At 34.8% G+C, this 13,627-nt stretch overlaps 1 protein-coding gene across 1 annotated transcript in view; it reads left to right on the forward strand.

The window, feature by feature from the left end:
• The window catches only part of ITGBL1 (integrin subunit beta like 1), a 387,932-nt gene that overhangs the window by 150,775 nt on the left and 223,530 nt on the right, over nt 1-13,627 (forward strand). The window contains exon 3 of the mRNA XM_051984082.1: nt 10,889-11,035. Within this exon, the coding sequence (XP_051840042.1) occupies nt 10,889-11,035 (147 nt within the window). The remainder of the gene's footprint in view (nt 1-10,888; nt 11,036-13,627) is intronic.

A 13,627-nucleotide genomic window follows, 5' to 3' on the forward strand; every position in this document is an offset into this window, starting at 1 on the left:
TGTTTGCAAAGCATTGGGAAGGAAGTAATGCTTTTCTCTTTGGCATCAATGAGAAATTGCCTGTAGCTCTATGAATTCAATTTGATTCAATAGGCATTTAATACCATTTAATACCATTCATACCAGAATAAGCTGATCACCTGAAATCTCAACTCCATGTAGTTTGACTTAGTTTTTCATAATCAAAATGTTTTTAACTCACCTTTAGTATCTTCTCCCCTCTGCTTAAAGGGTAGAATGTGGAGTGTTATTATCCTTCCAAAGCCTTCTTTTATAGAGGTATCAAAACATCCCAGTAAATCCATTTTCCATGAGTATCTCTGTTTGACTTTATAGAACTGTGATACACCTTGCCCCTGCTTACTGGTTACCACCTGATATCCAGTCTTTTGTCTTTCTTTTGTATGGAAGCTCATTGAGGACAGTGACTATCTCTTTTTTCTCATTTATATCTCCAGCCACAGAGTCTGGTACACAGTAATGCTTAATATATGTTCTTTTTTTTTTAATCGACTTTACTATATGCAAGGCTCTATGCTAGATATGGGGGAATACATAGATATTTTCAAGAGAGTTTTCAGAAAATAATTGCTTTCTCTTTCAGCTATGCAAATCCTATTTTTTCCACTTATCCCTAAGGCTCACCTGAAGTCCTATCACCTCAACAGTAACAACAACAAAATACAACAACAAAACTTCCTCAGGCCCATTATCTTTCTTTTTTTTTTTTTTTGACATTTCAGAATTTACATCATCTATAATTCCCATCCTAATATGACAGAGTTTTGTATAGTACTCAACCAATTATTCAGGTTATTATAGTATCTACACTTAATAGACCTTGTCTTTATCTCTTTCAGTTGTAAATTAGGTTTCTCCAAAACATTAGAATGCCTCTTTTCTCATCCATTATAAAATAGGTAAATAAGAGAGATGGAGATAAAATGAAAAAGAAAGAGGGAAGGAAGGGGAGAGGAAAAAAGGGAGAGGAAGAGAGATACATATGGTGCAGTGGAAACTTGTGTTAGCACAGTGTGTACACAAAACATATAATAGGTTCTCTTTCTTTGTCTCTGAATTTCTATCTACATGCCTTTATTTTTCTGTCTGTCTCTCTCACCCCATTCCCAGCCCTTTGTTTCTCTCTGTTCTCCATAATGGAAAAAGTGATGAGCTTGGAGTCATAAGATTCCTGTCTGCCATTTCCCATGTCATAAACTTAGGCAAGTCAATCAATCTTCCTGGATTAGTTTTCTGATCTGTAAAATTGAAAAGGTTGAGCTAAATAATGTCAACAGTCACTTTCCATCTCTTGATCTCTGATCCTGTGATTCTATGAAAATTTGTTGCTGCTCCTAATAACAATACTATAGTGTGTTATGTTGTTATCATATCTTCCTAATTAGTTCCTTGAAACTAAGAGAGAGGCAGCTAAGTGGTACAGTTGATGCAATGCTGGGCTTCAGGTATTCAAATCCACCCTCAGATATTTACTATCTTGTGTGATCATAGGCAAGGCATTTAACTTCTTTTGCCTCAGTTTCTTCAAATATAAAATGGGGATAACAATAGCACCTACTTCCCAGGTTTAGTAAAAAGATCAAGAGAAATAATATTTGTAAAACATTGAACAGCAGGCATTCGTAAAAGCTTGTTTCCTTCTTTTCTTCCTTATACTTCTGTATCTTAGTAGTACCCAGTTTAATTGGGCATTGTTTGTCATAGTACTCAGTTTGTATTTGTCTATTGGTTGTTAATGAGAAGCAATTGATAGATCTACTTATAAGAAAGGTTATTTTATTGGACACTCCCTAAGAAGAGTATGAAGTTATCTTTCCTTTGAAAAGAGTGGAGAATACCTTTAATAAGTCAATGAAGTTTTTGGATTCATACAACAAAGACACTGTTTAAAAAAAAAAAAAGCTTTAATAAAGTGGTTTCTTCATCTGAAGGCTTTTAATTTTATCTGTAATATGTCAAGTCTTTATGATACATGTTGGTGCAGCAAGCATCTATAGTCCAATAAGATTACTGACTGTCAATCCTTCTATAACACAGAAAGCTTTCAAGAATTTCTGTGACCGGGGATTGGGCGGAGAAGGCACACACAACTTTCTAAGCTCCTCTCACTTCCCTCACAACCAACTATTTAATTCAGCCTCAAAAATAGCTCTTCACTGCTTAAATTCATGAAGATTAGAAGCACACAACTTACCAGCCAAATTCAATTTGGAAGATTGCCAGGAAAGGTTTGTCCTGAGGAGCCAGGAACAGACTAGCACAGGCAGTGAGAGACTAGTGTCCTGAGCAGACCAGGGGTGGAGGTGATCTCTGTGGCCAGAGAAATTATAGAGACGACTCTGCCATAGGCTAACTGCTCTTCCTTGACTACAAAACAGTAAACTGGCAGAGAAATTAAAGCCTAAAACAGAGGGTCCTCTAAAAAATGCCAGAACCTAACAAGATCTGACTGTAACCACTTAAACCCGGACTCAGGCAAACTTTAACGCAGCCCTGCAGCCACATCCTGCAGTTTGGGGCTTTTGAGGGGGCAGTTACAAATCTGCACAGCAAGGGGACACAGCCTGTGCAGTCTCTAATCAGCACAGTGGGGGGCTCGGCGCAATAGAACTTTCCCACCAGACTGTGCTTTCCGGCAGACACTTCCAGTCCCTGCAAATCCATTCACTGCTCAACTGCTACTACCCACAGCCCCAGGTCAGGCTTTGGCTTAGGGTAGTGAAACTCTAACTGCTCATTATCTAGCCCCAGGGCAGTCGTTATCTCACACAGCAGGGGTTCTTTGCAGCCATACTTTCTTAGCTCAGCCCTGCAGGCCTGAGTTACTCCCCGGGTGGGGAACTCTTTCCCAGAGCACTCCAGTACCTCGCTGCTTTTTGTAGCTGGCTGGCAGGACAGCTACCCGTCCATACACCTTTCACTCTCTGCAAAGGAAGCTGGTAACCTCCTGGCTCTGAAGGCAGACCTTACAGGCTTTAACAAAATGAGTAAAAAAATCAAAAGAACGATTGATAGTTTCTATACAGAAAGAGAACAGCTTTTCAACCCTGAAGAAACTAATAGCAGACAGTCTCCAGACAATAGTTGGTCCCCAATACAAAAGGATCTCCTAGAAGAGACTATTAAAAGCCTTAAAAGAGAACTGGAATTAAAATGGGGAAAGGAAAGAGAAGCTATGCAAGAGAGTACAGAAAAGGCATATAACTCACTAAAAGAAAAATTTGATAAAGTAGGAAAAGAAAACAACTTCCTGAAATATGAATTGGAAAAGGTAAAAAACTCCCAAGAAGTGCAGGGAAACAGAATTTGTGAATTGGAAAAAGAAAATAACTCACTACTAATTTGATTTTCCTCTCTCCTTTTTCTAATCAGATTTACCAAAGATTTATCAATTTTCTTGGTTTTTTCATAAAACCAACTCAGTTTTATTAGTTTAATAGTTTTTTTTTTTACTTTCTATATTATTAATTTCTCCTTTTAATTTTAGAATTTCAAGTTTAGTAATTGATTGGGGGGTTTTAATTTGGTCTTTTTCTAGCTTTTTAAGTTGCAAGCCCAAATCATTGCTCTTCTCTTTCTCTATTTTATTCAAGTAAGCCTCTAAGGATATAAAATTTCCCCTTATTACTGCTTTGGCTGCATCCCATAAATTTTAGTATGATGTCTCACCATTGTCATTATCTTGAGTAAAATTATTAATTATGTCTATAATTTGCTGTTTCACCCAATCATTCTTTAAGATGAGATTATTTAGTTTCCAATTACTTTTTGGTCTATTTATACCTAACTTTTTGTTGAATGTAGTTTTTATTGCATTGTGATCTGAAAAGAAAGCATTTACTATTTCTGCCTTCCTGCATTTAATTTTGAGGTCTTTATGTTCTAATAGATGGTCAATTTTTGTGTAGGTTCCATGAACTGCTGAGAAGAAAGTATACTCCTTTCTTTCACCATTCAGTTTTCTCCAGAGATCTATCATACCTAATTTTTCTAATATTCTATTTACCTCTTTAATTTCTTTCTTATTTGTTTTGTGATTTGATTTATCTAAATCTGAGAGTGCAATATTGAGATCTCTCACTATTATAGTTTTGCTGTCTATTTCTTCTCGCAATTCTCTTAATTTCTCCTTTAAGAAGTTAGATGCTATACCACTTGGTACCTATAGATTTAATATTGATATTGTTTCCTTGTCTATGCTACCCTTTAGCAAAATATAGTTTCCTTCCTTATCTCTTTTAATTAGATCAATTTTTGCTTTTGCTTGATCTGAGATAAGGATGACTACCCCTGCTTTTTTGACTTCACCTGAAGCATAATAGATTCTGCTCCAGCCTTTTACCTTTACTCTGCATGTATCTCCCTGTTTTAAATGTGTTTCCTGTAAACAACATATTGTAGGGTTCTGACTTTTGATCCAGTCTGCTATCCACCTCCTCTTTATAGGAGAGTTCATCCCATTCACATTAATGGTTAAAATTACTAATTCTGTATTTCCTGCCATCCTAATATCTCCAGATTATACTTTTCTTTTTCTTGCCCTCCTTCCCTTCTTCTCTAGTATTAAACTTATTGGTCCCACTTGCGTCATGCAGCTTTCCCTCTTTAGTATCCCTCCTTCCTCCCTTTGAATCCCTTCCCCTTTCTTGTACCCTTCCCTTATTACTCTTTTTCCTTATCCCTTTTCCTCTCCCACTTTTTAAAACAAATATGTCAATTATTTCCTCTTTGAACCAACTCTGATGAGAGTAGGATTCACACAATGTTCCTCCCCTCTCTAAGTTCCCTCAAATATGATAGGTTTCCTTTGCCTCATCGTTGCATTAGTGAAATGGAAAAAAATTCCATAGATCAAAACAACTCAATTGGACATATAAAAAAAGAAGTATAAAAAGTTAATGAAGAAAATAACTCACTAAAAATCAGAATTGAACAAATAAAAATGACTGATTCATTGAGACATCAAGAATCAGTCAAGCAAAACTAAAAAAAAATGAAAGATTGAAAAAAAATGTCAAATATTTACTTGGAAAAAACAACAGATCTGGAAAATAGATCTTGGAGAGATAACTGAGGATCATTGGACTACCCAAAAATTATGATGAAAATAAGAACCTAGATACTATTTTACAGGAAATCATCAAAAAGAACTGCCCAGAAGTAATAGAACTGGAGGGTAAAATAGGCATTGAAAGAATTCATCAAACACTTTCTGAAAAAGACCCTAAAATAAAGACTCTGAGGAACATTGTGGCCAAACTTCAGAATTTTCAGACTAAGAAAGAAATTTTACAAGCAGCCAAGAAACAAACAATTCAAATACTGAGATACCACAATAAGGGTCACACAAGATCTGGCTGCCTCAACATTAAAGGATCGAAGGGCCTGGAATCAGATTTTCCGAAAGGCAAAAGAGCTTGGAATGCAGCCAAGAATAAACCACCCAGCTAAGCTGAGTATTTTTTTCCATGGAAGAAGATGGACATTTAATGAAACAGAGGAATTCCATTTGTTTCTAAGGGAAAAACCAGACTTAAAAAGTGGGAGAGGAAAAGGGATAAGGAAAAAGAGTAATAAGGGAAGGGTACAAGAAAGGGGAAGGGATTCAAAGGGAGGAAGGAGGGATACTAAAGAGGGAAAGCTGCATGACGCAAGTGGGACCAATAAGTTTAATACTAGAGAAGAAGGGAAGGAGGGCAAGAAAAAGAAAAGTATAATCTGGAGATATTAGGATGGCAGGAAATACAGAATTAGTAATTTTAACCATTAATGTGAATGGGATGAACTCTCCTATAAAGAGGAGGTAGATAGCAGACTGGATCAAAAGTCAGAACCCTACAATATGTTGTTTACAGGAAACACATTTAAAACAGGGAGATACATGCAGAGTAAAGGTAAAAGGCTGGAGCAGAATCTATTATGCTTCAGGTGAAGTCAAAAAAGCAGGGGTAGCCATCCTTATCTCAGATCAAGCAAAAGCAAAAATTGATCTAATTAAAAGAGATAAGGAAGGAAACTATATTTTGCTAAAGGGTAGCATAGACAAGGAAGCAATATCAATATTAAATCTATAGGTACCAAGTGGTATAGCATCTAACTTCCTAAAGGAGAAATTAAGAGAGTTGCGAGAAGAAATAGACAGCAAAACTATAATAGTGGGAGATGTCAATCTTGCACTCCCAGATTTAGATAAATCAAATCACAAAACAAATAAGAAAGAAATTAAAGAGGTAAATAGAATATTAGAAAAATTAGGTATGATAGATCTCTGGAGAAAACTGAATGGTGAAAGAAAGGAGTATACTTTCTTCTCAGCAGTTCATGGAACCTACACAAAAATTGGCCATCTATTAGGACATAAAGACCTCAAAATTAAATGCAGGAAGGCAGAAATAGTAAATTCTTTCTTTTCAGATCACAATGCAATAAAAACTACATTCAACAAAAAGTTAGGTATAAATAGACCAAAAAGTAATTGGAAACTAAATAATCTCATCTTAAAGAATGATTGGGTGAAACAGCAAATTATAGACACAATTAATAATTTCACTCAAGATAATGACAATGGTGAGACATCATACCAAAATTTATGGGATGCAGCCAAAGCAGTAATAAGGGGAAATTTTATATCCTTTGAAGCTTACTTGAATAAAATAGAGAAAAAGAAAAGCGATGAATTGGGCCTGCAACTTAAAAAGCTAGAAAAAGACCAAATTAAAACCCCCCAATCAATTACTAAACTTGAAATTCTAAAATTAAAAGGAAAAATTAATAATATAGACAGTAAAAAAAAATCTATTGAACTAATAAATAAAACTAAGAGTTGGTTTTATGAAAAAACCAAGAAAATTGATAAACCTTTGGTAAATCTGATTAGGAAAAGGAGAGAGGAAAATCAAATTAGTAGTCTTAAAAATTAAAAGGGAGAACTTTCCACCAATGAAGAGGAAATTAAAGAAATAATAAGGGGTTACTTTGCCCAACTTTATGCCAATAAATTTGATAACCTAAGTGAAATGGATGACTACCTCCAAAAATATAGGTTTCCCAGATTATCAGAGGAGGAAGTAAATTGCTTAAATGGTCCCATTTCAGAAAAAAGAAATAGAATAAGCTATTAATCAACTCCCTAAAAAAAAATCCCCAGGACCAGATGGATTTACATGTGAATTCTACCAAAAATTCAAAGAACAATTAGTCCCAATGATTTATAAACTATTTGAAAAAATAGGGAATGAAGGAGTCCTACCAAATTCCTTTTATGACACAGACATGGTATTGATACCTAAACCAGGTAGGTTGAAAACAGACAAAGAAAATTATAGACCAATCTCCCTAATGAATATTGATGCTAAAATCTTAAATAAGATATTAGCAAAAAGATTACAGAAAATCATCCCCAAGATAATACACCACGATCAAGTAGGATTTATACCAGGAATGCAGGGCTGGTTCAATATTAGGAAAACTATCAGTATAATTGTCCATATTAATAATCAAATTTACAAAAACCATATGATCATCTCAATAGATGCAGAAAAAACATTTGATAAAATCCAACATCCATTCCTATTAAAAACTCTTGAGAATATAGTAATAAATGGACTTTTCCTTAAAATAATCAGTAGTATCTATTTAAAACCAGCAGTAAGAATCATATATAACGGGGACAGACTGCAACCATTCCCAATAAGATCAGGAGTGAAACAAGGTTGCCCACTATCACCTTTACTATTTAATATTATATTAGAAATGCTAGCTTTGGCAATAAGAGTTGAGAAAGAGATTAAAGAAATAAGAATAGGCAATGAGGAAACCAAATTATCACTCTTTGCTGATGATATGATGGTATACTTAGAGAACCCCAGAGATTCTACTAAAAAGTTATTAGAAACAATCCACACCTTTAGCAAAGTTGCAGGATACAAAATAAACTCACATAAGTCATCAGCATTCTTATATATCACTAACAAAACCCAACAGTTAGAGTTACAAAGAGAAATTCCATTTAAAGTAACTACTGATTGTATAAAATTTTAGGAATCTATCTGCCAAGGGAAAATCAGAAACTTCATGAGCAAAACTACAAAACACTTTCCACACAAATTAAGTCTGATCTAACCAACTGGAAAAATATTAAATGCTCTTGGATTGGGCGAGCAAATATAATAAAGATGGCAATACTACCTAAACTAATCTATTTATTTAGCGCCATACCAATCAGACTCCCAAAAAACTATTTTGATGATCTAGAAAAAATAACAACAAAGTTCATATGGAAAAACAAAAGGTCAAGAATTTCAAGGGAATTAATAAAAAAAAAATCAAATGAAGGTGGCCCAGCTGTACCAGATCTAAAATTATATTATAAAGCAGCAGTTACTAAAACTACCTGATATTGGCTAAGAAATAGACTAGTTGATCAACGGAATAGGTTAGGTTTACAGGACAAAACAGCCAATAACTTTAATAATCTAGTGTTTGACAAACTCAAAGACCCCAGTTTTGGGGATAAGAACGCATTATTTGACAAAAATTGCTGGGAAAACTGGAAATGAGTATGGCAGAAACTAGGCATTGACCCACACTTAACACTGTACACCAAGATAAGGTCAAAATGGGTTCATGACCTAGGCATAAAGAATGAGATTATAAATAAATTAGAGAAACACAGGATAGTTTACCTCTCAGACCTATGGAAGAGGAAGGAATGTATGACCAAAGAAGAACTAGAGATCACTATTGACCACAAAATAGAAAATTTTGATTATATCAAATTGAAAAGTTTTTGTACAAACAAAACTAATGCAGACAAGATTAGAAGGGAAACAAGAAACTGGGAAAACATTTTTACAGGCAAAAGTTCTGATAAAGGCCTCATTTCCAAAATATATAGAGAATTGCCTCTAATTTATAATCATTCTCCAATTGATAAATGGTCAAAGATATGAACAGATAATTCTCAGATGAAGAAATAATGTTTTAATTTTATTCTCATTTATTTATTTATTATATTAATTTAATAATTAATAAAAAAAGAAATAAAACTATTTATAGCCATATGAAAATATGCTCCAAATCATTATTAATCAGAGAAATACAAATTAAGACAACTCTGATATATCACTATACACCTGTCAGATTGGCTAGAATGACAGGGAAAGATAATGCGGAATGTTGGAGGGGATGTGGGAAAACAGGGACACTGATACATTGTTGATGGAATTGTGAACACATCCAGCCATTCTGGAGAGCAATTTGGAAGTATGCTCAAAAAGTTAAGAAACTGTGCATACCCTTTGATCCAGTTTCTACTGGGCTTATACCCCAAAGAGATACTAAAGAAGGGAAAGAGACCTGTATGTGCAAAATGTTTGTGGCAGCCTTGTTTGTAGTGGCTAGAAGCTGGAAAATGAATGGATGCCCATCAATTGGAGAATGGTTGAGTAAATTGTGGTATATGAACGTTATGGAATATTATTGTTCTGTAAGGAATGACCAGCAGGATGAATACAGAGCGGACTGGCGAGACTTACATGAACTGATGCTAAGTGAAATGAGCAGAACCAGAAGATCATTATATACCTCAACAATGATACTGTTTGAGGATGTATTCTGGTGGAAGTGGATCTTTTCGATAAAGAGATCTAATTCAATTTCAATTGATCAAGGATGGACAGAAGCAGCTACACTCAAAGAAAGACTACTGGGAAATGAATATAAACTGCTTGCATTTTTGTTTTTCTTCCCGGGTTATTTATACCTTCTAAATCCAATTCTCCCTATGCAACAAGAGAACTGTTCGGTACTGCACACATATATTGTGTCTAGGATATACTGTAGTAACCTATTTAACATGTAAAGAACTGCTTGCCATCTCGGGGAGGGAGTAGAGGGAGGGAGGGAAAAAAATCGGAATAGAAGTGAGTGCAAGGGATAATGTTGTAAAAAATTACCCTGGCATGGGTTCTGTCAATAAAAAAATTATTTAAAAATTTAAAAAATAATAATAAATAAAGTCTATTGGGATTGCTTTGGATCACTGAAAAAAAAAAAAAAAGAAGAATTTCTGTGACCAAAAAAGGAAAAAAAAAAAAAAAAAAAAAAAAAAAGCAATTACCACTCCCTCATCTTCCTCCACAGAGGACTTCTTCAAACTTCACTTTGTTAGTCTCAAGAAGACTAATATACAAGGGACCATTTGACTCAAACACATTTTTTCCAGCACAGCAGAATATATCAGAATTCATCTTCTCCTGATATAATCTTTAAGAATGCAGAGACCATCAAATACAAGGATACAGAGCATTATAGTAGGACTTTAGTGGGGAAAAAAAATCTGGCCAACTATAATTAAATGGCAATGAAAAACCAATCCATCAATAAGCATTGATTAAGCAGCTATTATATTTCAGGTTCTTATGGCAATGCAGGGTAATTGAAAGAAATTACACATTAAGAACAGTTTCAGGGTACATTTGATATTTTTTAATATTAAAAATTAATATTAACTATGACCTATATTTAACAGACACAGATGTGACTGAATTGAAGTCTGTAACTTAAACACTATAAAACAAACCTTTTGGTCCTCAGTAAAAAATCAACAAAGATTATTGTTTTATTGTTTTGCTACATATCCTAAAGTTTCTTGATAAATGTACTTTGGCCACTTAGAATAAGTTATTTAAAATGGGTTATTTAAAAGGAACATTTTGTCCAATATTGGTAGAAAAAGCAGGAACAGTAAATAGGAAGACTCATCACAGCCATTTCTATTTTGTATTCATGCACCTTTAGAGTGTTTATTTATTCTCCCTGATTTATGGTATTATGTTAATTAGATACTACTTTGTTAAATTCCTAGGCCATGGAAAGTGTGACTGTGGCAAATGTAAGTGTGATGAAGGATGGTATGGTGAAGCTTGCCAATACCCAACTAATTGCAATCTTACAAAGAAAAAAAGTAATCAGATGTGTAAGAATTCTCAAGATACCATCTGTTCTAATGCAGGTAAGAATTTTATTTTTCCTTATGAATATAAACTTTTCCCCTGTTAACGCGAAGACTGTAATAATTATGTTTTGGGTGAAATACTCAGCTTTGTGCCTTTTAATGGAAGTGTGGCTGTGGAGAAATGCTGAAGTACCAAGTAAGAATGTATTTTCCTGAAATGAAATTCAGATAAATCAATAGGGGAAAAAATGTCATGTTGCTGAAGCTCACAAGATTGACATATACTCCAGCTGTTCCAAATACTTTCTTCATGCAGGATATTCACTGGAAACAAAACCTTGGCAACATGTTATGTAAATTGCCAAAGAGGAGTTTCAATGCTGGATTATATCTTTTAGGAGGGATTTATGTAAACTGACAATTATTTTCTATGTTAAAGATAAATGCTTTTGATTTCTACCTTAACATCAGTTAAATCTATTGTCATCTCAGACTGATAACTTGTTTCACCTGATCTGGTTATAAAACTTAGGGGAAAATCATAAGTAACAATGGAATATAGATTTTTTGTTTGTTTTGACAAAAATACATCACAATGTTTAGAAGGCATTTGAAAACATTTTTCAGAGATTGATGAAAAAGTCACTAAGATTCTTCACTAAAACAGAGTGAGAGGAAACATTTACAGTTCCTGCTGACTTGAATGGTCTTTACAAGTATAAACAAAACCATCCACCCTTTATTTTCCTGTTCTGGCCATATCATCAAGAATCCCATACTGGTCCTACAGAGAAAACAATGTGTTAACTCTGAAAGTGGTAATTTCATCAGCATTTGGAGGCTAGGAGTGTATGTTCTGTGTGTACTGGCTGAGCCCTTTCTGATTCGGGGTTGGAATGTAGTCACAGGATCTTTGATTCTTACAATGCTTTGTGTGGATTAACCTGTGAAAAGGTACACAGGAACTAAATTTCTGATTGTAAATAACAGAAAGCCCTAGAGTCACGTCCAAAGGGAGTTGTCATTGGCTCAGGGAGGGAACTTCATTGGCCCTGGATCACTTTGTACTGTTACTGTTATTCTCAAATATTTACCTTGAGCATTAATTCCAAACACTTATTTCCACTTGCTGGCTAGACTTTTCTGTATGTATATTTCTACTATAATCTCAAATTCTACTTTATCATTTTTCTATTAAAAACTTTTTTTTATCATTTGTTATTAGCACCAACATTCTTCCAATCAACTCAATAAGTTCAAATTTTAGAATTGTGTAAAATAAAAATTGTTGGAATCCTTACTAACTGCTAAGTAATTAGAGTTGATCTAATCTTACAAGAAGTTGTTTTGGCCAGAACCTGAAACAAGGTACTAAGTAGAACTAATTAAGACAAGGCTTGTGTTCACACCTTTACTCACTGAAGTCCACAAGTATGCTAGCTTCACAAAGTACACTTTCTACACCTCCCTTAAAGCTCATTGGGCCAGAGAGCACTATGGGAGAAAACCCATAATCCCATTCTCTCAGAAGAGGCAGATAAAAGGCCAGGGATGAGGGATCTATGGCAGAATACATTTTTTCCTCTTGGCTGGCTGATCGCGCTGGACTCGAGAGGAATGACTCTGGTGCAGAGAACACTTTGGCGGATTTCAGTGGAGCTACACCAGAAGCCCTCTCTCCGCGGCAAGTTGGTGGCTGGGCTCCCCAGAAGGAGATAAGAGAGACCTTCCATCTCTGTCTTGGTTGGAGGCTGAAGAAAGCAGAGGCAGAGGCTGAAGGACAGAACCTTTGGATTTGGAGACATCCGAAGGGCTCTAAGCCTCTAAACCGGCTGTGCGTTTGAGAAGAACAAACTCCAACATTTGAACTCTAACAAAAAATTAAAAAAAAAAAACTGAAATAGTAGAAAGGAGAGCAGGGTACAAATCTTATCTATGCTATTTAATACTTTTATGATCTTGAAAATATAATTTCAACACTCTATGCCTCAGTATATTTATCTGGAGAATTATATCCAAGATCCCTTATACTTTAAAAACCTACAATGAATGAATGAATGGATGGATGGATGGATGAAGCAAGCATTTTAGATGGTTACTATTTGCTTGTTGCTGTTTAGTCATATTTTTCGTCCATGTCCAACTCTTTGTGACCCCTTTGGAAGTTTGCTTGGCAGTGATACTAGAATGGTTCACCTTTTCCTTCTCCAGATGAAGTGGAGATGAAGAAATTGAGGCAGACAGAATTAAGTAACTTGCCTACAATGATACATCTAGTAAGTGTCTGAAACCAGATTTGGACTCAGGAAAATGGGTTTTTCTGACTCCAGACCTGGTGCTCTATTCATTGCACCATCTAGCTACTTTGTGCCATCCTCTAAACAAATTTTGTATTATCTTGCTTCCATATTTTTGCACTCTGGAAATACTCATTATTTTTAAGATGGTATTTCCTCCATACAGCTCTAACAATTTTCCCTCCAGTCTTCACATCTATTCAAACTACATATGAGTTTCCCTTCTACAATGCTGATTTCTTGTTAATTAGTATGTTATTGGTTCTTGATTCTTATTTGTTAAATTTACACTTGGAAATGCCAATATTTTTCTTACTTTTGAAATACAATATGATTTATATTCATTTTGTTA

The sequence above is a fragment of the Antechinus flavipes genome, chromosome 3 (assembly GCF_016432865.1).
Source record: "Antechinus flavipes isolate AdamAnt ecotype Samford, QLD, Australia chromosome 3, AdamAnt_v2, whole genome shotgun sequence".
Lineage (NCBI taxonomy): Eukaryota > Metazoa > Chordata > Mammalia > Dasyuromorphia > Dasyuridae > Antechinus > Antechinus flavipes.